The sequence below is a fragment of the Dermochelys coriacea genome, chromosome 15 (genome assembly GCF_009764565.3).
Source record: "Dermochelys coriacea isolate rDerCor1 chromosome 15, rDerCor1.pri.v4, whole genome shotgun sequence".
Taxonomy (NCBI): Eukaryota; Metazoa; Chordata; order Testudines; family Dermochelyidae; genus Dermochelys; species Dermochelys coriacea.
In genome coordinates this window covers 28,687,540-28,709,234 of record NC_050082.1, presented here as the reverse complement: position 1 = coordinate 28,709,234, position 21,695 = coordinate 28,687,540, and the positions used below count along the sequence as shown (strand labels likewise).

Sequence of the window (21,695 nt, the reverse complement as noted above, 5' to 3'; positions counted from 1 at the left end):
TCAGGAATTGCCTCTCCCCTAGCAGGTTCCAGGACAAGCTGCTCCAAGAAGCAGTTGTTTATGGTGTCTCAAGATTTTATCTCTGCATCCCTTCCTGAGGTGACACATACCCAGTCAATATGAGGATTATGGAAATTCCCCACTCTTATTCCAGGCAGGAACTTTTTCATTGTATAGGTCTGTGAAGTTCCTAGAACACTCTTAGGTGTTAAATAACAATTGGCCTTTTAAAAAAATTCATCTTCTTAGAAACGTTTTTTTCCCCCCCTAATAGTGTGTGTGCATAAAACTTAAATTTTGTTCTAATATGACCTGACAGTGTCCCTTCAAATTTGAAGAGACAGACTTGGGAAGTGGGTTATTTTCCATCATTTCTCTGTCAGTTATGAAATCTGAAAGTGCTTGTCTGTGGAAATATTTATCAGTGATTGTATGGTCTCCTATATCATTTTTCCTAAGAAATTAGTACAGGCTTTGTTATATATTTTGTCCACATAAAATTTGGGGCCAAGGATTTTTAAGTAGCTTTTTTTCCTTGCCTTCTTTCCATCAATATCCTCATGACAACTTACTTGAATGATTTTGTGTGCACTTATTGCAATGGAATTAGGGCAAATTACACAGATTAAATACAACTAGACATGCCGTCTTGTCTGGGTAGTGATTTTTAAACAGTCCAATGCCTGTATCACCCCAACTAACTGTGAATGGCCCTTGAAGGCCCAATGTGAGACCACAAAGATGTCCTGCACCCTCCTGTAAAAGGTCACTCACTCCAGGACCTCTCAAGGAAATGAAATTTTGCAGTCTGGAACCTTTTGGTAGAATCACACAATGTCCAATCTGCAAATATGCGCTGGCTAGTATAGTCAGCAATTGCATTTCAGATCACCACCTTAGCATAGCATGTGTACGTACGGTGGTCCTAAAGTACCCAGTTTGCAAGCCATGTAGTTGTTGTTACGGTGTGTATTTATAAGAGTTAAGCATTATTATATAGTCTTGTTAATCTGCAACTCTCCGAAGAATGGTGGTCTCATTGCCATTGTATCTGGGTATAGTTATAGGGATGCAATGATACCAAACAGGAATTTCTAGGTTAGAGCCAGTAACCTTGAATTGTGCCCAGAAGAGCAATTTTATCATTTTTAAATGATTGAATTTAGTAAAAATTTTACATTTCTGAATTTGTTATACTTCCTATTTGGGATAAAACCAAATTTCCTGCTAGTTTGTGACTTAGGTTCTCATCGCATAACACAATCTTGCCAGGTTTTTTTTGGTTTGGTTTGGTTTTTTTGACAGCTGGAAATTTCACTGTTGAGTTTATAGTCTGGCTTTTTGGTCTTTAAAATGAACTGAAGTCGGGGGGTGGGATCATCTTGCTCAACCTAAACTTCACTTTACCAGGCAGATTATTTTTCAATATGCACATAAAATACATCCTAAGGCTGTGATGTGTGACAATGTGAAGCCTGGATTAAATTTTTCTGAATGCCTGAAAATAAAGGTTTAATCACTGCTGCAGTGGGTTTGAATAGTCCCTTGACATGGACAAGCCGCCTTAACACAAAATGATGAGATGCAGCAGGAAGAATGGCCTTGGGTTTACAAGCACAAGACCTGAGACTCGGGATATTTGGCTTTTAGTCCTGCTTCTGCTATTGGCATCCATCCTGGGTGATCTTGGACAAGTCACTTCACCTTATTAGTTTCTTTTTTACAGATGGGCATGGAGGCTCAGGGAGGTTAAGTGAGCTGTAAGTCATTAATGTTGTAAGATACTTTGTAATACTGCAGTCCTGTCCATCAGAGGATCTCAAAGCATGCATCTTGATATAGTGCTATACAAGTGTATTGCATGATGTACAGATGTTAAAAAAAAATGACAACCTAGGAGTTACCATATCAAAACATTCCAATAGTCTATATTCTCAGTCTCTGATAGTGGCTGTTTTGCCAACCCTCAGCATTCAAAAATCATGAGTCAAGAAATTGTGTAATTTAAGAAAGGGAAAAAAATCATCATCATTTTGGGCTCTTCGTATTGGCTTTAGAGTTTGTTTTCAAGCTTTCCTCCACAACTCCCGTGGGCTAAGAGCTGTCTGCTTTTTAAAATGAAATCTGAGATTCTCATGTATTCCCATGACTGCAGGAGCTGAGGCTTTAGGGAATCACAAGGCTTGATAAAATTGAGACTTGGCGTCACTGATAGAGTGGCCTTTGTGAGATGTTGCTGTGGAAAGTGGCAAGTCCTTCAGCCCCTTTATCATGAACTGAATTGTGCACGATGACACCATGTGGGTGAATGTCTTCTGACGTAGATGGTGATCAGCTCAAGTCTTGAAGCATGAGGATTGCAATCTCTTGTAATTTACAGTGTTCCTAGTCTAACTGCAGATGCAGTTCTTAACTTTTTTTAGAGTAAGCTGCTTGCTTTAATATCCTGTGGCATTGAGCTCCCGGGATTTATTCTACTGTGTTCATTCAGGATTTCGCTCTTTCCAGCATCCCCTCTTTTCGTTAGGATTCCATCAGTTATGCCAACCTCATGACTGCTTGTCAACCATAGACCTGCTTGTCTACCCCTCCCATGAACATTTGTGCACTTTCTCCCATGCTGACGGTTAGGCATCAGATGTCCTCCCAGAACTGATCTTGTGAGGCTGTTACCATCTCCAGATGCCTTCTCAAAGCCCTCTTCTGCTGGACTATCTCCAAGAAATCATCCAGGGCTACATGGCTAGTCAGAGAGGTGGTTGGGGACCAGTTGCAGAAAATCAATAATTCTTTGCAATTAAAAATATAAAAAGTGGTGTGTATGCATGCGCATGCAAACGTGGGCACATAGAAGGTATCACACACATGCATGTGCACACAATGTTAAGAGCATTTTGGAGGTTGCAAAGTCAAGCATTCAAGTTAGGAAATGCTCCAATTAAGACTGCTTGTGCAACTTTTCCTACATTTTTTTTTTAAAATGTAAATGGAAAAAAATTCCATCCTGTGACATCATATTGACACCCACATGATTCATCAACAGGGTTTGAACCTCACAAACTTCTGCCACTTGAGCTCATGGAGTAACTGATAGTATTAGTAGGTTGTCATCCTCTGTGAGGACCAGCACTAGAAGGAGATGAGACGCACGCTTTGCCAGTGAGTTTCACAGTTGTTTGCTGACAGCAGTGGAATGGTGAGACTCTGGAATCTTGGGTTCCATTCCAGGCTCTGTACTCTCATGGGCACAGCCTTTTTCGCCTGTCCCTCCTCCTCTCCACCTAACTCTACTCCTTCTGCTCCCTTCCTGCTGACCTGTCCTCCTCCCAGTTCTGTCTGTTCCCTACCCTGGCTCCTCATCCTGGTTTCCTTCGTATCTAGCCAGTCTGCCTCCACTCCTTAGGGGTCTCATCCCAGTCTCCTTGCCCAGCCATTACTAGCTCCCCCTCTTGTCCCCAGCCTCTTTTCCTAGCTCGTTCCGGTTCTCTTCTAACCCCCGCACAGCTCCTTGTCTGATTTCCTCTCCCCCCCCCCGGCCTCTCGTCAGCCCACCGCGCATGTTCCCCATCTCCACTGACTCCCAGTCTCCCTTCCCAGGCTGCTTCGTTCAGTCCCAGCCTTCCACACCCCTTCCCCGGCTTCTTGTGCCAGTCTCTTTGCCCTGCCAGCACCAGTTGTCCCCTTGCACTCTGGCTGCTCGTCAGATCTCTTCCCACATCCCACTGGTTCCCAGCCCTAGTCGTCTTGCCCAGCCAGTCCCATTTTTCCCCCCCACATCACCGCTCAGCCCTCCCACCCCCCAAAAAAACCCAACCCATATTTTGTCTGCATATCAATTCTGCAGCATCCTCCATTGAGAGTCCAGGAGAGACAGGCACTCTGATCTTAATGCCTGGGCCTGCCATTGCAGGGAGAGTCCTGCTCAGCTCATTGGAGCCTCGGGCTGAAACATGCTTAGCACAGATGGAATCTTCAGAGATTTTATCTGTGGTCTAGTGAGTCTCTACTGAGCATGTGCAAACTACAGTTTTTCAGAGGCTTATAACTTGGCCAAATGTGGGTGAATTTTCATGGGAATAACAAAAGACACATCCATGAGACACGGACCGCCCCACCCTCTTGCCAGATTTCATGTCCATGCTCTAAAGCAGGGGGGTTAACATAAATAGGACCTATCTTTTCCTAGCCTCGTTCTTGGAAATGGCTGAACCATTTTGGCTGAAGTTGTCCAAACAAATTCAGCCTGAGGCAGACACCTAGGTTGGAAAAACTTCAGACCGAATGGTTAAAATCCGGCAAAGTTATAAGCAACTGAAAACAGGGCCTTATAAGGGGCTGTATCGGGCACCCCGAGTAGTAAGCCATGCTGCCAGCCCTGCTTATAACATTTGATTATCTCACCACCTCCACTGTTCATATGTTGCTCATTGCTAGATAGTAAACTCTTTGGGTCAAAGACCATATCTAGCTCTCTGCAGTTTCCAGCACAACAGAGTTCCAGTCCTGAATGAAGCCTTTGGGGGGGGGCTACCATAAAATAAGTAACTTTCCTTATCTTTCTGGGAATCTTGCCTGGAAGGAGAAACACCCTCCTTTCACGCCGAAGCTAACAACTTTTTATAAGGAGATTCTGCAAAGAAGCTCTTCCTGTAAGATTGGCATGTAAATTGGTTTTTACTGAAACCGGCCTCTGGCTGAATTAATGTTTTAAACCAGCCATTCCTTTTGAGTGTCTGGCCCTCCCAAAGGATCACATCCATGTGGGTTGAACAGGATTTTGTCATTCGCGGGGGGTTTTCCTGTAAGCTGTTCCCTAGCAGGATGTGTTTCCTCTCACATAAGCTGGCTGAAAACCCTCCAACCCGCAGAACTATATGTGGACTTTTTAGACAGATAAGTCCTTTATAAACAGGAAGATGGGCAAATCCAGGGTAACTTTTTTTGACGCTTCATGATGGAAGATCAGAAGGAAATTGAATGAATGGTACCATGCAGACATGTGCAGTGTCAACTCCTAGAATCTTAGAAATGTAGGTCTGAGGCTGGAAAGGCCTTGAGAGGTCCCCTAGTTCAGCCCTGCCATGCTGAGGCAGGACCAGGTATACCTAGATCATCCCTGGCAGGTGTTCGTCTAACTTGTTCTTAAACATCCAATTGATTTATAAGGTCCACTTGAACACTGTTGCAAGGTGCCAGATTCTATGCCTAGTACTCTGGGCCTGTACAATGGCTTCTGCAATCAGTCAGGTTTGGATGGATAGAACCAAAGGTAGAGTTTGGCCACAAGTCTCTCAGCATTAGAAAGCTGAAGGGTGTTTATCCAGATGTGCCCCCGTACAACCTGAGTTGTAAGACGCTCTGCTTTATAAAGCATTGCATGGGAGCTCCATATATAGCTAGAGGTCTGTCAGCACTTCCATCGATACCCTCTTGGAAGGATATAAAGCTTCCCTTTTAATTTTGCTGAGGGTCGTAACGCTAGCAATATTAAAACACTTCCAAGTAGGAGTGGTGTCTTTAATCTTCCTAATTTATACTTTGCTGAGACAAATATTTTTGCTGAGACAAATATTTAGCATACATGCCCTGATATCCTCTCCCCACTTCTCAGCAAAGATTTAAAATGAACAGTGCTGTAATGAGTCGTCTCTGATGTTCTCGCTCTTAGGAGATGCTACAGTATCCTTACAGAAATAGCGTTGGTAGATAAAACTGCAATTAGCAAAGTGAATGAACAAAGGACATTTCATGATGTGCTACCCTGCCTAAGTAATTCACCCAGGATCCCCGGTCGTTAGCCTGAATTAGCCAGGTCCTACTATATTTTGCTTATTTAATAAAGGGCTGAATCATCTTTTAAAATGGCGAATGGCTTCAGGTGCAGATCAGAGTTTATGCAGAGGTGAAAAGCCTATCCACTTTGCTAGACAGAGTAACTTTTTTTTCCCTAAGGGTTGCCTTCTGTTCCTGCAGTCTGCCTTCTTTGACTCTGAACTAACCCTGGGAAGAGATCCAGTGGCAGTCAGGCTTCAGCTGTCATTTTTTAGATGGTGGGGGAGGGGATCCTTTGCTGCACTTGAGTATTGGGAAATTAATTAGGATGCTAAACCTTTTCAGGCTGGAACTGCAGGGAAAGGGAGCTTTTCGTTGGCTTTCCAGGACCAAGCTAACCCTACTTATTTTTTACCTGATCGCTTTCCTTGGTGCATGGAAGGATCCATAGTCACTGCTCTTTATAACTAGAGCCTGCAGGAGGGAAAGGGTGGCAAAGGTGTGCTTCTTGAGCAGAAAGATCTTAGATGAGGCTAATTTCTAAAACCCTTCTTCAAATTACTAAAATGAGGAAAAATCCCCCTGGGGACTGGGGAGAAGGGAATGTTTCAGCAGTTGGTCAGGGAAGAATAGTAGAATTAAAGGCATCAGATTTGTAAGCTGGAGAACTTGACTTTTTTTTGGTGGGGTCTCATTGTGAACCAGGTGAAATTTTTGTACATGTTGTATACACAGTAAACCTTACATTTTACTAGCATGTCTCAGATGCGCCCCGTACAACCTGAGTTGTAAGACGCTCTGCTTTATAAAGCATTGCATGGGAGCTCCATATATAGCTAGAGGTCTGTCAGCACTTCCATCGATACCCTCTTGGAAGGATATATAAAGTATTAAAGACAACAAATTGAAAAATTCCTGTATATGGTGTACTGAAATTGGGAAATTTGGGGTTACTTGTAGGAACACAGATTTTAAGTACTGACTTTACCTTTTCTAAAACATAAAATTTTTAATGTTTTGACCCACCATGGAGTGGGAAGAACGCTAAACAATGAACAGTATTGCAAAGTCTTCCTGAAAACATATACAAAGCCTGCCCTGCTCGCCTGTCTTACTTGGATGACTAATATTTTAGTTGCTCGTCAGAAAAAATTACTCACCCCAGGTAAATGAGCAAGTAAAACTTTGATGCAGAGCATTGTACCTGTAAGGTGTGTTGTTGGATGAGAAATAGTTGAGCTGGGTGTGCACAGTTCTGGTGATGTCTAGTTATTGCAACACATGGTGTTGTATGAGAGCAACCCTCTATCTTCTCCCCATCAACAGGTTTGGCTAATTCCTAAGTGCAATACTTGTGTGTCCTGGCAAGATGTGAAGTGAGTGACTGTTGAGAGAAGAAAGTTTCATCAAAATTAGAGCAGAGGGTTATAAAAATCTAGAAAGCACAGCTCTATGCTGCAGTATTGCCGACCCCAAGCATTTCAAAATCATGAGATTGACTTAAAAACAATGATACTTATAGAAATAAATCTGGGGAATTTTATAGTTACCTTCTGGTTTCTCAAAAAGAAAAGGGAGAACTTGTGGCACCTTAGACTAACAAATTCTGAATCCCTAGAATTCATGTTTTGAGGCTTTTCTGTGCAATCATGAGGATTAGAAAGTCTGGGGGCAGGGGTAATTGGAAAGCTGTAATCCTAATGTCACAGGACTCGAGGAGCTGAGGCTTAAAAATACACATTGAGAGACTTACAGTAAAATTGTGAGAATTAGCAATACTTGTATCATATCTTCCATATAAATTGTATACCAGAATGTTTTACAGCAAGTCAGTGTCAGTTTAAGGTTGAATTACAGCAAAGAGAAAAAAGAAATGAAGATATTGAGCTCTCATGTTTGGAGAAGAAGATTTTGGGGACAGTAATACTCTTGTTGAACATTTTACCTATTTTGAGGTATTGTCTATTTTTAAGGTGTAACATAAATAAGCCAGGGTAAAAGCAGGTGTCTTAATTGTGCATCTCTCCAACTTGCTGGCATTGTGCAAATAACTGCTGACCTGATTGACCACATGGCCTCCTAAAGGTAACTTTTTGAACTGAAACTCCCTATGTTTGTACAGCTCCTAGCACAGTGGAGTTCTGGGCCATGACTAAGGCTCTACCACAGTACCAGATAAGGGTCTTTTTAGAAGTGTTTCAGAGTAGCAGCCGTGTTAGTCTGTATTCGCAAAAAGAAAAGGAGTACTTTTTTAGAAGTGTTGTTGATCAGATCTAAAAGATTTAATAATGTGAATTACTAGTTAGGTGAGATACTGAATTTTTTACGTCTCACCTTAAATGAGACCCACACAACTTACTCGTACAATCCTTGGCCCTTCTTGGGGGCATTCATTCCAGCAGCTGGAAATGCTTATGACAGGTGCGTTTTGTCCGCACTTGGTCTGGCACAGACAGGATAAGTGACTTGCTTGAGATCACACAGTGAGTCAGTGGCAAAACTGGGAATGGAACCAGGGTCTCCTGACTCAGTCACCTGCTCTGAACACTCCTTCCTGTTTGAAGTCATTAAAATTCCCATGCCACTGCTCAAGCAGTAGGCTTGCCTTCCTGTTGTCTTGACAGAATCCCACCTTGAATTATTACATGCAGGTCTATTTAGAGGATCCCCCCTACCAATTCAGCTTGGGACAGCTTGCTCTTCCCTTCCTCTTTTTAAAAAAAAAAAAAAAAAAAAAAAAAAAAACCTGCAGCATTGTTGGCAGAGTAGCTGTGGTATTTCATCCCACAAATGAGTGTTTTTCAGTGATAGGGGATGGAATATCTGCCAGTTTGTATATTAGTCTGTTTCTAATGTGGTCTGGACTCCTGCTGGATGAAAACTATTCTATATGTCAGGCTTCAGCGGTTCCATTGCGGCTGCTGCACAGATCTGAACATTTATCTGTCATGGTGCTGCTATGCCTTGTGTGTAAAAGTTATTCATGTTTGTGGGTCACTTGGGTTTTTCATTCTGATTGCACAACTTATGTCAGAGGGGTGTAGAGCTTGGGATAAGGCACCTTTTTAGATTTTTTTACTACATACTGAATATTTTACCAAACGTTTGGATATTAGCTCATTAATTTTCAGTTATTCATTTGTAAATATTGAGGCGTAACCCCATCTCATAATACCCATCCTTACTTTTTCTGCAGTGCTGCTTTTCTCTAGAGCTCAAATTCACCAGTTCACAAAAATTGTATTTTTAAAACAGCTGCTTTTCTTTAAAGCTACAGGCGTTTGTAATAAAATGCTAACTGTGGCACTTCTGTAGTTTTAAAAACAGCTAGTTTATTGTGGGAAATTTAATGAAGCCCTGATGAAAATAGCCCTCCCCCTCCTGTACATGCATAGGTGAGACTGTGTGCTGTCTTAAACAATCACTTAGGTTTCCTGGCTGAATTTGAGAGACTTGAAAATAGGTGAATTTATCCCTGATCTAGTGGTTTGGGTTATGTTATCTGATGGCGAAGAGACTCTAGAAAGCTGAGCTGTAAATGTCTGGTCATCCTTAGTTTTCTTCAGAGTGAGGGCAAGGCTAACTATTTGGGCAATTTTATTATGTTCTTGATGGATTGAATAGCTGCTTAATGCTAGTACAATAAAACTAATACTAGTGAGAAATACTTCAAAAAAAAAAAAAAAAAAAGGTCTGGACTGGATAGGTCAAGAGACTTGGAATAATATAGAGAGCTTTTTGCCTCTAGGTCGTTGGTTTGAACTCGGTTAAGGTCATCAGTGGCTGCAAGTCATTACCATCCAACAGCTGTTTGGCCTCTGTGAAAGCTGTTGGTGGTCTCTGTCCTGTTCCTAGATAGACAGAGATCCACATTGCAGAAATCACCACTGTAACTGGGACATGTATTTTCCATCTCTGAAAGGAAACCCATGAGTGCCTGGGCATGGAGGCGAGCTCCTGCCGTATTCTGGTAATGTGTGGCATTAGTAGAAGCTTCTGCTCGCTGCTTTGGCTTTGCTGCATGGGGTGTGTCTCTGTGAACCAGTGGCTTCGTTCTCCAATGCTGTCAGTCCAGCGGATTTAACCAGTGCTACCATTTCACTTTAAATGTATGGTCTGCTTAATCGTAGATTTTTAGATTTGGGGCAAGTCTTTTGTGCAGATGTCCTGCTCAGAGTTCTGGTGCTCAGTGTTTGACGTTGTCACCACAGGCATGGGGATTTTACAGGAAAGAGATAAATTGCAGAGAATTTCTCATATTTATGTGGAAACTTGAGGTACTTCACTGAGTAATTGAGTTTTCTATTAAGAGTGATATAAATTTTCTTATAATTGTACGACTACTTCGCCAATTCTGGTGAGAGCTTTACTCCAGATGTACAGATCATTAACTTTTTAGCTCCCAGACTTTTTACAAATAAGCGGTTCTTAAGCCTGTCTTGCAGTGTACTTGTGTGCAGAGTTCTGGAAGTTAAAATGGGATGTGTGTTTTGAGTAACCTTTCACAATTTTTGCTTGCAGGCAGATTATGCACACACAAGCTCACCCATTGTGCAGTGTGAAAAAGCATTTCAGTTTACCACTTCACTGCAGGAATAATCGGAACCAATATTTCCTTAACAAGTAGCTTTGTGAACTAGAGTAGCATTTTCCAAATCCTGGTGTGTAACCATGGACTTATGGAGAGGCAAACTTAGAGCAGGACTCCAATTTCTGTTGCTCAGAGATTGGGCATTGCAGAAGTCCTTTTCAAATCTCTAAAGGCAAGAAGGTACGGGGAGGTTCCTCACTTACATGTGAACTGATAAATTGTGAAGGAGAAAATCTCCTACAATGGGAGGACTCCTTTGTTTTTTGGTAAATTTCAGAAGGGATCAATCTGGAAGCTGGAGATACTAATGGAAAATATACTGCCACTCACTCCCCTTGAGACCCGGTGTTCCTATGAAGTGTAACCCCCGTGCAGTCTATGCAGAGGCAGGGGGCTGGAATTTTCCATGCCAGTCAACTTCCCTCTATTCTAACTCAAGACAATTAGTTTCTTAGGCAGAGGAGGAGCAATGCAAACAAGCTAACAAAGTTAATTCAAGATTTCAGAGTAGTTAATTCAAGTCATTAGCTTGTTTCCCTTCTCCCTGCTTAGGAAGGAAACTTATTTTCGATGAGATTTTTGAGGTAGTATAAAGTAAGCTAGCTAGCTTGTGAAACCACTTCACAGAAGTACCTGTTTCTGAGAGTTTGTTTTATCTACATCTCCTGGAAAGTAAAGTAATCAAAAAACAAAACACATTTCTCATCCTATGCCCCCAAACGATTTTTAAATATGTAGAAACTTATCTTAAAAACCCATTGAGTTGGGTGCTTTTTTACTGGAATAAAAGGAATATAATACATAATAAATAAATAAAGGAATATAGGGAAAATGCCATTTTTTGTGGAAAATTAGTCTTACCATTTTTGTTGTAAAATACAATATTGGTTAAAAAAAATCTGATTCTGTTATGCTTGGTACAAGTCAGTGTAATTCTGAAGTCTTATTTAAAAAAAATAGAATTTACCCTTTAAAACCAGTTGTTACTAGTGCTATTTGAACTGTAGAGTGGTCAGGATCTGAAAGTGGGCATCTGTATGCATAGGAGTAATGACTGAAAGCTGCTGCATCTCCTGCAATACCAGGTACTTGTCTGACTCTTTTGAGTTTACTAGCATATCTAGGCAGGTGGGTTCTAGAAAAACAGACCAGACAACGTGCACTTAACTGGCCAAGTTTTTCTGAAACTCCTGTTCTCTTTCTCCGCAGACACAATGAGGCGAGTGGTACGACAGAGCAAATTTCGGCATGTGTTTGGGCAAGCAGTGAAAAATGACCAGTGTTATGACGACATCCGGGTTTCCCGTGTTACCTGGGATAGTTCCTTTTGTGTAGTAAACCCCAAATTTGTTGCAATAATCATAGAAGCTAGTGGTGGTGGAGCATTCCTGGTGCTGCCCTTGCACAAGGTAGGTGCTTTTGAAAGTTTCTCGTTATTGCCTCCCTAGAGTGAAGCTATCATCTCAACATTATTTATGAACCAGACTGAGCCTGGGAAGTCTTACTTCAGAGCTGTTTTTTTGGAATGATAAATGCCAGTTTCTGATGCCATTAAATGGAGTCTTGCATGCTTCAGTAATCATTCCAATGCTTCCATTAAATGAAACGCAATAAATAAAAATGGTTTGCTTGACTAATTTGGACCAGCTCTGTATGAAAAAAGTGCATGATTAGAATGATGTGCTACCACAAAGAAATTGTTTACTGTAGTGATGGTCCATTCTTTTACCATCAGGATTTTAGCTTTCTAAGATACCCAGGTATCTCCTAGGTCTCAGTGCGGTATTGCATTAATTACTTTCTGCATTTGACAAGCAACAGCTAGGTGGCAAAATAAAGAATAAGAATCAGACAGCCTCCTTTTTCAGTTGTCAAAGACCCTGTTGCCATGAGGTCTTTGAGCATGTCTGCACAGGCATAAAAGACCTGCAGCACGGCCACGGCTGGCCCAGGTGAGGCGAGTTGGGCTGTGGGGATAAAAATTGCTTTGTAGACAATCAGACTTGAAGTGGAGCCCAAGCTCTGGGACCTTTCACCCTTGCAGAGTTCCACAGCTCAGATTCCAGCCCAAGCCTGAACGTCTATATACTTGTTCAGTCCAGAGCCTGAGCATTGCAAGCACAAATCAGTTGACCCAGGCCAGTCACTGTGTCTGTTTTTAAATCCATGTATAGATGTATCCGAAGAATCAGATGACCACCTCCTGTTCAAGCTGCTGTTTGGCTCTTTAGGATAGTCTTTCACTCTAGGCTCTACCTGTTCAATGCTGGTATAATACCGGAATAACCCAAGTGAGATAACAGCTCCTGCCACATCTCCAACCAGTCTCTCTGAGATCACATGAATGAATCCCGGTGCAGACTGCTACTGCACTTCAGCGAGAGCCCCGTTATCTTCAGCAGCTGGAGTATAATGGGGGGAGACATTCCACAAATCTCTGACAGAGATATTTTAAGATTCTGTACAAGCAAGAGGCAGCTATAACTGATAAATAACCATACAGGGAAGCTGTATTATATGACCACCTCTGGTTCCCTACTTCTTCATTAGACTTATTTCTGTAACCTCATAAATATATGCACTCACTTTACAAAACCTATTGTCCCAAAGGCAAATGCAGAATGCAGGATAACTGCTTAGATGGAAGGACGTGGGGAGAGACAGTTGGAAGAGATCAGTGCTGGGAGGCTTCAGGACCGGCTTTGCAACTATGGCATGAAAACGTATAAAGCAGTAGGGTGGTGTCTCATAGATATATCAAATGAAAATAAGGGTATGTCTATGTAAAGTGCTGCAGTGATGCAGCTGTGCTGCTGCAGCGCGTCCAGTGAAGACGCTCTATGCCAACGGGAGAGAGCTCTCCCATTGGCATAAAAAGCACCTTCGCGAGCGGCAGAAGCAGCTCTCCCGCCAACATAGCACTGTGCACACAAGCACTTATTTGTGTAACTTGTGCTGCTCAGGGAGGTGGAATATTCACACCTGTGAGCGACATAAGTTTTGCTGACATAGGCTGTAGTGTAGACATAGCCTTAGTCCTTACAAACAACCACCCCAAGGTATCTCTGCAGTGGGTCACAAAATACCTTTGTTTTCTGTGCTGGAAAGAAGTATTCAACGCTCCCCTTTTGATAGATTGACTTTTATCACAGTCATTTGCTAAGTCTTTCATAATTTCAGTTACAAATCCTTTAAATGAGTTTATCAGCTTGATCACTTCATGTTTTATCTATTGAAAAAAAAAAGACAACCCTAAAACCCTGAATACATAGTCATTGATTCTTGTTTCACAGCACTAGTTTCTTTTCAGAAGAGGACTGTCATTTTTGGAAGAGGGCTAAGATTATGACAAAACAAGAGAATACATTGGTCCAGGATGATTGGGGGGGAAAACAGAAAAAAGAATAACCCAGTCTGCAAAAGTGTGTATGTGGGATCTCTCTCCAAAACTGTAACTCTGACTTCATGGAAACATTAGTTAGGAGCATAGGCCTGGCCTTACCAGCTCAGACAAGTGGTCCATCTAGTCATGTATCCCATCTGACACTTAACTGAACCTGGTGTATTCCTCTCCTTGATTGGGGAATGACATACCAGGTGAGAAGTATATCACTGCTTGGGTTAGGAAGATGTATAATAGTGCCAGTAGGCCAGTGGTCCCCCAACTTTTCAGGGTCACCCCCTCCCCCCCCACTAGGCTCCGTGATATCTTGAGGCAATGCGTTCCATAAGTTAATTGTGTTTAAGTATTTCCTTACACGTCAATTTCTTTCAATTTCATGGTATGTTCCCTTGTTCTTGTTTTAGGAGTGCTGTTTTTTACTTGTTTGTAACTCATTATTTTATACTCCTTTCATCATGACTGCTCTTGCACTTCTCCTGTCTCAGCTAAACACTTCCAGTGTCTTCAGTCTCTTCTTATCAAAGTCTGTTCTGACTTCTGATCTTTTTACTGCCCATCTCTGGAGCACTCCTACTTCAGCTATATCTTTTGAGATAGGATGACCAGAATTAAGCGCAGTGTTCACGTGAAGTGTGTACCATACTATTGATTTATATATTCACATTATAATAATTTCACTATTCTCTTCCATTCCTTAAACATCAGTGTTTTATTTTCTGATTGCCACTATTCACTGAGCAGAGGTTTTCACTGAGCTGTCTGCAAATGGCTTCCACTAACATCCTTGCCGTCATGTTCACTTTCAAAAGGACTGATTTTAAATTTTGTTTTTTGATGATTTCCATAAAACTACACTCTGTGCAATCCTGAGAGACCAGCGAGCTGCCAGAGTCAGTAGGGAGAGAACCTTCTTCTCCGCTTAATTGCAACGTAACTATCAAATTCCTCACTTAGTGTGTGGATCTCTGAAAAGTACTTTTAATGTGGCTTGACCTATTATGCAGCGTTAGAGCAAACCCATGTTATAAAAGGTCTGTATAATCTTGAAAGTAAGCAGCTTATTTTCTCAAATTTGTCTTTTCCTTTACGTTTCCAATAAAGTTGTTTTTTTTGGATTTTTTTGTTTTTTTTGTGGTAACAGTTTTTGGTTCTATTCAAGTGGCTGTCCAGTCTTACATGGACATTTGACATAATATAAAGTGCAAAGGCTAAAGAATGGTAAATGTTGAGGTGAGATGGATGATTTATCAATTGTTAAACATTATCAAGGCCTTTTTTTAATCAAGGCATCTGTCATGCCCTAGAATACCCCTCCTTTTAAAGGGAAGTGAAACATTTATTTCTTCTCCCCAGCATCTCTACTTGTTGTTGCTGTCAGTTGATAGGCAAAGCTTGTGTTAAAAAAACAAAAAACAAAACAAAAAAAAAAAACAAAACAAAAAAAAACCTTTGACTTGTGGCTTCTGCCATAGAACATTTTTTCTTTGATTCTGCGGAAGCCTGACTGGTTTAGGAGCAAACAGGTTTTGAGCCCCAGCACCTGTGGAACATCTGACTAGCTTGGAGCAAACATGCCTCCCCCACCTTCTTGTGTATGGAAGGCCCACATTGCTGATGCCAAGCTGACTTATCTAGGCCATGCTGGGAGAGCACAGCTACGCCAACACAATGCGGAAAGCGCCCAGAGGCTCAGATTCAGCATATTTGCAGTCTTCTACATTCAAAGGGGTGCATGGACCCTTCTGCTTACACCAGCCTCTCTAAATTCTGGAGCGTTATGGCTGCAGCCAGTATGGTGGTCTTTCTACCTGGCTTTGACGCGTTCTTGCCCAGTCTGGGGTTGAGAATGAGTCCGCCAAAATCAATATGTTCAAACTCCCAGTTCAGTTCTGATACCCTGAGTTAGTCTGTGACCATGGGGGAGAGTTTTCTGGGGTGGATTATGTGTTTTTTTTACTTCATTACCAGCATCATAATTCCTAATTGAAGATCTCCACCAGCACAGCTAAACCAAAACGCCTACCCTGCAGCTCTTTAGAATCGTGTCACTAGTTTGGCAAGTTCTTCAACGATTTTTCTGCAGTTCTTTGCATGTGAAAGAGATGTGCAAAGCTGTGTGGAATATATACAAATTAATTACCTAAGTACACTACACTCAAATTTTTGGTTAAAGCACTTCAGTAAACAAATCAAAAATTGCTTATGAGTTTAAAACCTTTATGAATGATGCTCTGCAAGCAGAGTATCCTATCAAATGCTTAACTTGCAGCAGTTTTATTTGCGTGGTGCACATTTAATGCATTCAGGGCCAAAACCAAATCCTAGCACCTAGCCAGACCACAAGTGGGAGCATGAAGAAGGGTCAGTAGTTGAAGTAGCCTACATGGGATAGTGACATGCGTTTCACTGTGGGGGGAATGGGAGGATCAGTGAACCAGATCCTCTAGGCCATCCACATGCTGCCATATGAGGGGCTCCCTGATCAAATATATATCTCCATCCCTGCATGACTCCCCCACACTCTCATCCCTTGTCTAGAGTCCTCTGTGATGGCCAGGATGGATTCTCCACCTGCTTCTGTAGAACTTCAGTAGTTGTTTTTGGCCCCTTCTATGGGAGCTTCCTGTGGAGAGACACTCAGGAGCTGAGCCCTAATGCCATTGGTGGCCAGTCCCCACCCAGAACTGAATCCTCTTCACACAGCATACCTCTCTAAAGAAGTCTTAGAAGCTTTCCAACCAAACTTGTTTCATGGTTGCTCTTGGATTCAAAATGAAAATGTTGCCCTGGGGACGCACAGGCAGAGATTTGAACTGCCTCCCGCCCTTCCTCATGGAGGCTACATCGTATTCTCCCACTAGTATTAAGGTACCAGCTGGTTAGGCAATACCAATAGCATGTTTTGTGCCGTAGGTGGGAGATAGATGCATCCTCTTGAACTGTTTTTAGCAGCATGGGGGGATGACTTAATGATTTTAAATACATCTAGATTTCCTGAAACCACCTATTCAAATCCCAGGAGGGTCAGCCCTTCATCCTTCTGGGGAGGAACAACTGAGTACCATACACAGACTTTAAAAGCCATGGCTCTCTGTACGAAGATATCATGGAACTTGCAAGAGAAGGGGTTGCCCAAAAATTCCTTCTCCCACACAGTTGTGCAGCAGGTTTTGCTTGCTGTCCTCCGCTCCTGAGGCAGCTTCCTTTCAGTGGGTCTGCGTGCATGTGGCTCGCGAAGCACTTTGGGATGAAAGGCAGGCGCTGCAGTGAAATAAAACGCTACTGTTAGTGAAGCGTGTTCAGCACCCGCCTGCCGTTTGATTCTGGCTCGTGGCTCCTGTAAATCTGTCTGCTCCATGGTGGCACCTGGAAATGTGGAATGGACGGTGGTGGGGGTGAGCCAAGGGGATGGAGGAGGCACCAGGTGCTGAATAATTAGGACATGGACTGGCACAGTCCCAGCGCACTCTAATCTCATTACCATATGAAGTGCAAGCAAATGGCTTTTGTATTTGCTCCCAATTAATATGTTTGCTGTATTTTTAAATAAAAATGGTCACCCTGAGCCCCAAATCCGGGCACAGAGCCCCACACAATGTCCCCCGGGGGTGATTTTTGATTATACTGAGTGATTATGACTGTGCCCTGGCAGATGAATGGCTCTTCCCTCCCCCACCCCAGCCCAGTGATGAGCGGCTGCTTCTTCTTTGTGTTTCTCCTTGGCCCTGCTGCTGCTGCTGCATTTCACTGATATGTCTAAGAGCAGCAGGCACTGCAGGGCTCCTGACAGTGGTTTTTACCATATATGGTCATTACGGCTCTTTGGGCTGTCAGACATCCCGAATAATTTCCACCCTTTGCTTTGATTGGCCACGTTGGGCTAGGACTGGAGGATGGTGGGATAGGGGCTGTACTGTACCAGAGACAAGTGTACGGGCTAGTTAACTCTTAGATTCCTGGATCGGATCACTTGCCAAAGGGGTTACTGACAGCCCTGGTTTTTTGTGAGTTTCTGCTGCCCATAGGCGAGTCTTCACATGTGAAGAGCTCTTGGCAGTGCCTCTTGAAATGTAATATGGACAGGGATTGGGAAAAATGAGTGGAAATAAATACTGTTAACACATCCCTGCTGGATCCTTGGCTAGCCCCTACCCTTTTGAGGAAGGGAGGGATGTGGCAGATGCCTGGAATTGCTGCAAGCTCTGCTTAGCAGTCTAATTACACTGAGTTGTTTTAAAACCCCACGTTTGTTCCTCAACTGCCTTTTGGGGTGAATGGTGGTGCTGCATCAAGTGGGAGCTGGGCTGGTGGTGTAACCCATCTGTGCCCCGCCTGGGTTTCTTTGCCAGCACAGTTCAGAGTGACAGTGTAACCAACGCAAAGAGATTTTAAACCACGCTTTTCATTTTTATTTAGAACAGCTGGCTGGATGTGACGTGCCTAGTGCTTTAGTCTCTGAGCCACGCAGCCCTGTGTTTGCTGCCAGTTTTGGGGGAAGGGGGGAGATTGTCATGAGGCCCCCTCTGGCAGCTATTGGATGAGTGGGTGGAGATGCGTGGAGGCTGGAGGCCTACAGATTGTCTCCATTCATGCTGTTTTACCAGCAAAACAAATCCCGATGCTGGTTTAGTAGTTGGACTTGTGCAGCTGATTCTTTCCTTTCTGGCTTGCTGTTGAAATGCTTTGTCTGAGTTTCTTGTAATTTTTGGTGCATGCATATGTAGGGAATTCACCATTTCCAGTGCTAGGGAGAGAGACACCTCCTGTTTTAGACCATGGTTTGGTCTTTAAAAAGAGAAGTATCAAATGGAATTACCCATATTCAGCTACATGCTTATAATACTAAGACTCAGATTTTATATTAGCCATAGCCAGGAAATTATGGAACCAAACGCCTTAGTTTCCCACTGCGTTGCATAGATGCTGTGTTGCCAATGCACAGCAGTGAGATGTGATACTGTAGGTTTTACCTACTATGCAGGCTGCAGGAACAAAGTGCAGCATGATGTAGCTGCTGTGTCTTTAACCTTGGAACTTCCTTGCTTTTAAGAGTTAGTCATTCATTTCCTTTGCCTCTCTTCCCAACACATCATTTTGGGTGTGTAGAGAGGACACCTCCAATAAACGTCACTAAAGATCCCTATGAATTGATCTCTAATTTTTTAATCTTTGTTCCATGAAATCTAGCCAGGCGTCGTTGTCATCCAGATATCTCTATCCAAAATCCATGTATGGCCCGAGCACTATGGGATCGGAGATTTTGAGCTAATCCACTTTTATCCTTAATCTGCTGCAAGGGGTCGCTATTGAGCTTCATCAAGCCTTCTGCTGAAATGAGCATGCTGCAAACACAGTAACTTCAGCTCCTGCTTGCTCCTAGGCATGAACTGTTGGGCCCGATTTACAGCTACTTCTCCAGCATAGCAAGGCAGGACAGTTTGTCGTCATTCATGGAATTAAGAACCAGTAAGGCAGACAAGTGGGGAAGAAACACTCCTGTTCACACCCGATTGAGATCTTTGATGTGAATGGAACTGAGGGGTGCTGGGATTTTGTCTAGTTAACTTGCTGTTCAATTTTCTGGGTGTTCATCAGGAGTGCTTTCACAGCTCATTGCATAAGACCACAGAGTCATTACTGAACCAAAGACCCTAACTCATTAAGGATACATCTATACTGCAAAAAAACAATCCCCAAACCAAAAAACACAAGCAACCCTGTGGTAGCTAGTCTTAGACCCCAGGTCAACTGACTCAGACTCATGGGGCTCAGGCTGCGGGGCTAAAAATAGCAGTGTAGATGTTTCTGCCTGTGCTCTGAAACCTGGCTTGGGGGATGGGTCTAGGAGCCTGGGCTCCAGCCTGAGTGGGAACATCTACACTGCTATTTTGAGCCCTGTGAGCCCAAGTCAGTTAACCCGGCTCAGAGACTTGCTGCTGTGGGTTTTTTGGCAGTCTTTCATAGGTACCACCATCTGTAGTGGATATTTTAAGCAGCTGTGTGATGATCAGCTGCTGTGGATAAAACATTGAATTTTGAACGCAGGACTTGGTCTTGTCTCTTAACCACGTTGGGACAGAGGCCATGCCTCCTCCTGTTCTGTGCAGTGCAATGTACTTATTTAGCTTTGTACAGAGGATTGAAGATGAGCAGCATCCATGGTGGAAGGAACTGGGCTGGGTGGGATATGCCCACCTAATCCTGACGGATGACCTCTGCTCTAGTAAAAGGGGGAAAGCTCTTATGTTCCCTGATAGACTGGGGGAAGTGACTTGAAAATATCTGGATTTAACACCCCCGTGTACTGTAACGGTTAAGTCCACACATCCCCAGAGTAATTTGGGATAGATTTTTTTTATATCTCTTTACAAAATCTTTGCAGCTTGCCTTTTTAAAAAAAAAGCTGTGGCAAAAGGTTCCTCTTCTTTACTTAAACTGATCTCTCCTAAGAAGGCTGCCAACAGCTGAAATCATGTAGAGTAAGGTCTTTGAGAGAGGGGGATGATGCCTGTTTGTGCATGTGACTGAGGGCTTACTCAGTCCCATTTGGCTAAACCTTTTGTTAGATTTGTCCTTTTGCGTGTTTGCCGCCTTATTACTGTGTTTCTAAACTGGCAGCATTTCCACTGAAATCCTGAACCTACTATTACAAATAACATGTATAAGGTGCTTGCACACCCAAGAAATGCTGATTATCTGTCAGTGACATGTTACCATGTCTCATGATTCAGCCATGGTGTGTATGTGAGAGAGAGTGTGAAAATGAATCAAGTGTTTCTGCTCCGGCCGAGATTCAGTGAACCCTTCTAGCTGTTTAGATGGAGTGGTGATGGAAGGACATGAATTAAAATGGGCTATGACTGACTTAAGTTTTGCTGCCATTGAGGGGCTCTCAACATTTAACTTATCCATGAAAATGTCTGGGTTTTTTAGGTTAAAATTTGGCATGTGAGATTGAAGTCCAGGAGGAGGGTTCTTCCCTAATTTTTGATAAACCTCTATCTAGCTGTGCGCCTTTGTGTTTTAGTGGGAAGAAACCAAAATTAAAGATTTTGGGTTTTTTACTGGAGAAACTTGGGCAACTTTAAAATACTTTGCAAAACTGTCTCACTTGCATTCAGGTAGCAGTCGGGTCGAAAGCAACGACCAATGTTAGATTACTTCAGTCTTAAAGCCTGAGGAACAAATGGAAGTAGTCTGAAAGAGCTGCTCCTGACAGTTTATGGGCATGTTGGCATGAAGGGGGACTGCCATGGTTAACTGGCACTGCTGAGAGTCAGTACATGGATACTTGCCCAACCTGGAATTATCACCTGCAGATCAGATTTCTTGGTCTCTGCCTTCCCCTCTCATATGTATTTATAGCAATGTTGGGAATGCTGCTGAAGTTGACAGTGAAATCTTGAAAATCCTGGTCCAGCACTTCAGCCATTTAAAATTTCTGGTATAAGCAAACTGCAAATCCAGATGCAAAACTAGTTTTACAGAACTGGTTAGAATTTGATACTTTTTTTGTGATCTGTCCAAACGTATCCTGTTTTTTCAGCCCTCTCCTTCCTTGTCTGCTTTTTTAACAGCCCTATATTGGTCCAGCCTGGCCTAGTAAACAAGTAGGGTTGGATATGGCTCCCACTGAAGCATGTGAACACCACTTGATGGTCACCTGGATGGGGTTGCTCAAATGAATTTCTCCTATTGTGCTTCCAGCCAAGTTAAGAGTTCAGACGGATTCCCTTACGTGGCAATACTATGTTGCCCAAAGCCCAGTGGTCTATGTTGAGTCCAAGAATGTTTTTCCGCCCAAACTCTAGATGATATTTTGAAGTGATCATTGAATTTATTTTCAAGGTGTCATTGTAGCAGTAGAATGGGCTATAGAACTCAACTCTCCTGACCCCTGCTGTCATTACAGGACAACACTTTTTCCTC

General features: G+C 42.8%; 1 protein-coding gene across 6 annotated transcripts in view; it reads left to right on the top strand.

Annotated features, from left to right (window-relative positions):
• Positions 1-21,695, top strand: part of CORO1C (coronin 1C) — an 85,463-nt gene that overhangs the window by 28,518 nt on the left and 35,250 nt on the right. For 3 of the 6 annotated variants that reach the window (XM_038373246.2, XM_038373248.2, XM_043497649.1), the window contains exon 2: positions 11,573-11,772. In XM_038373246.2, coding sequence (XP_038229174.2) covers positions 11,573-11,772 — 200 coding nt within the window. Of the gene's footprint in view, positions 1-10,315; positions 10,630-11,572; positions 11,773-21,695 lie in introns of those variants that run through there. The other 3 variants (XM_043497653.1, XM_043497652.1, XM_043497650.1) reach the window with 3 other exon arrangements.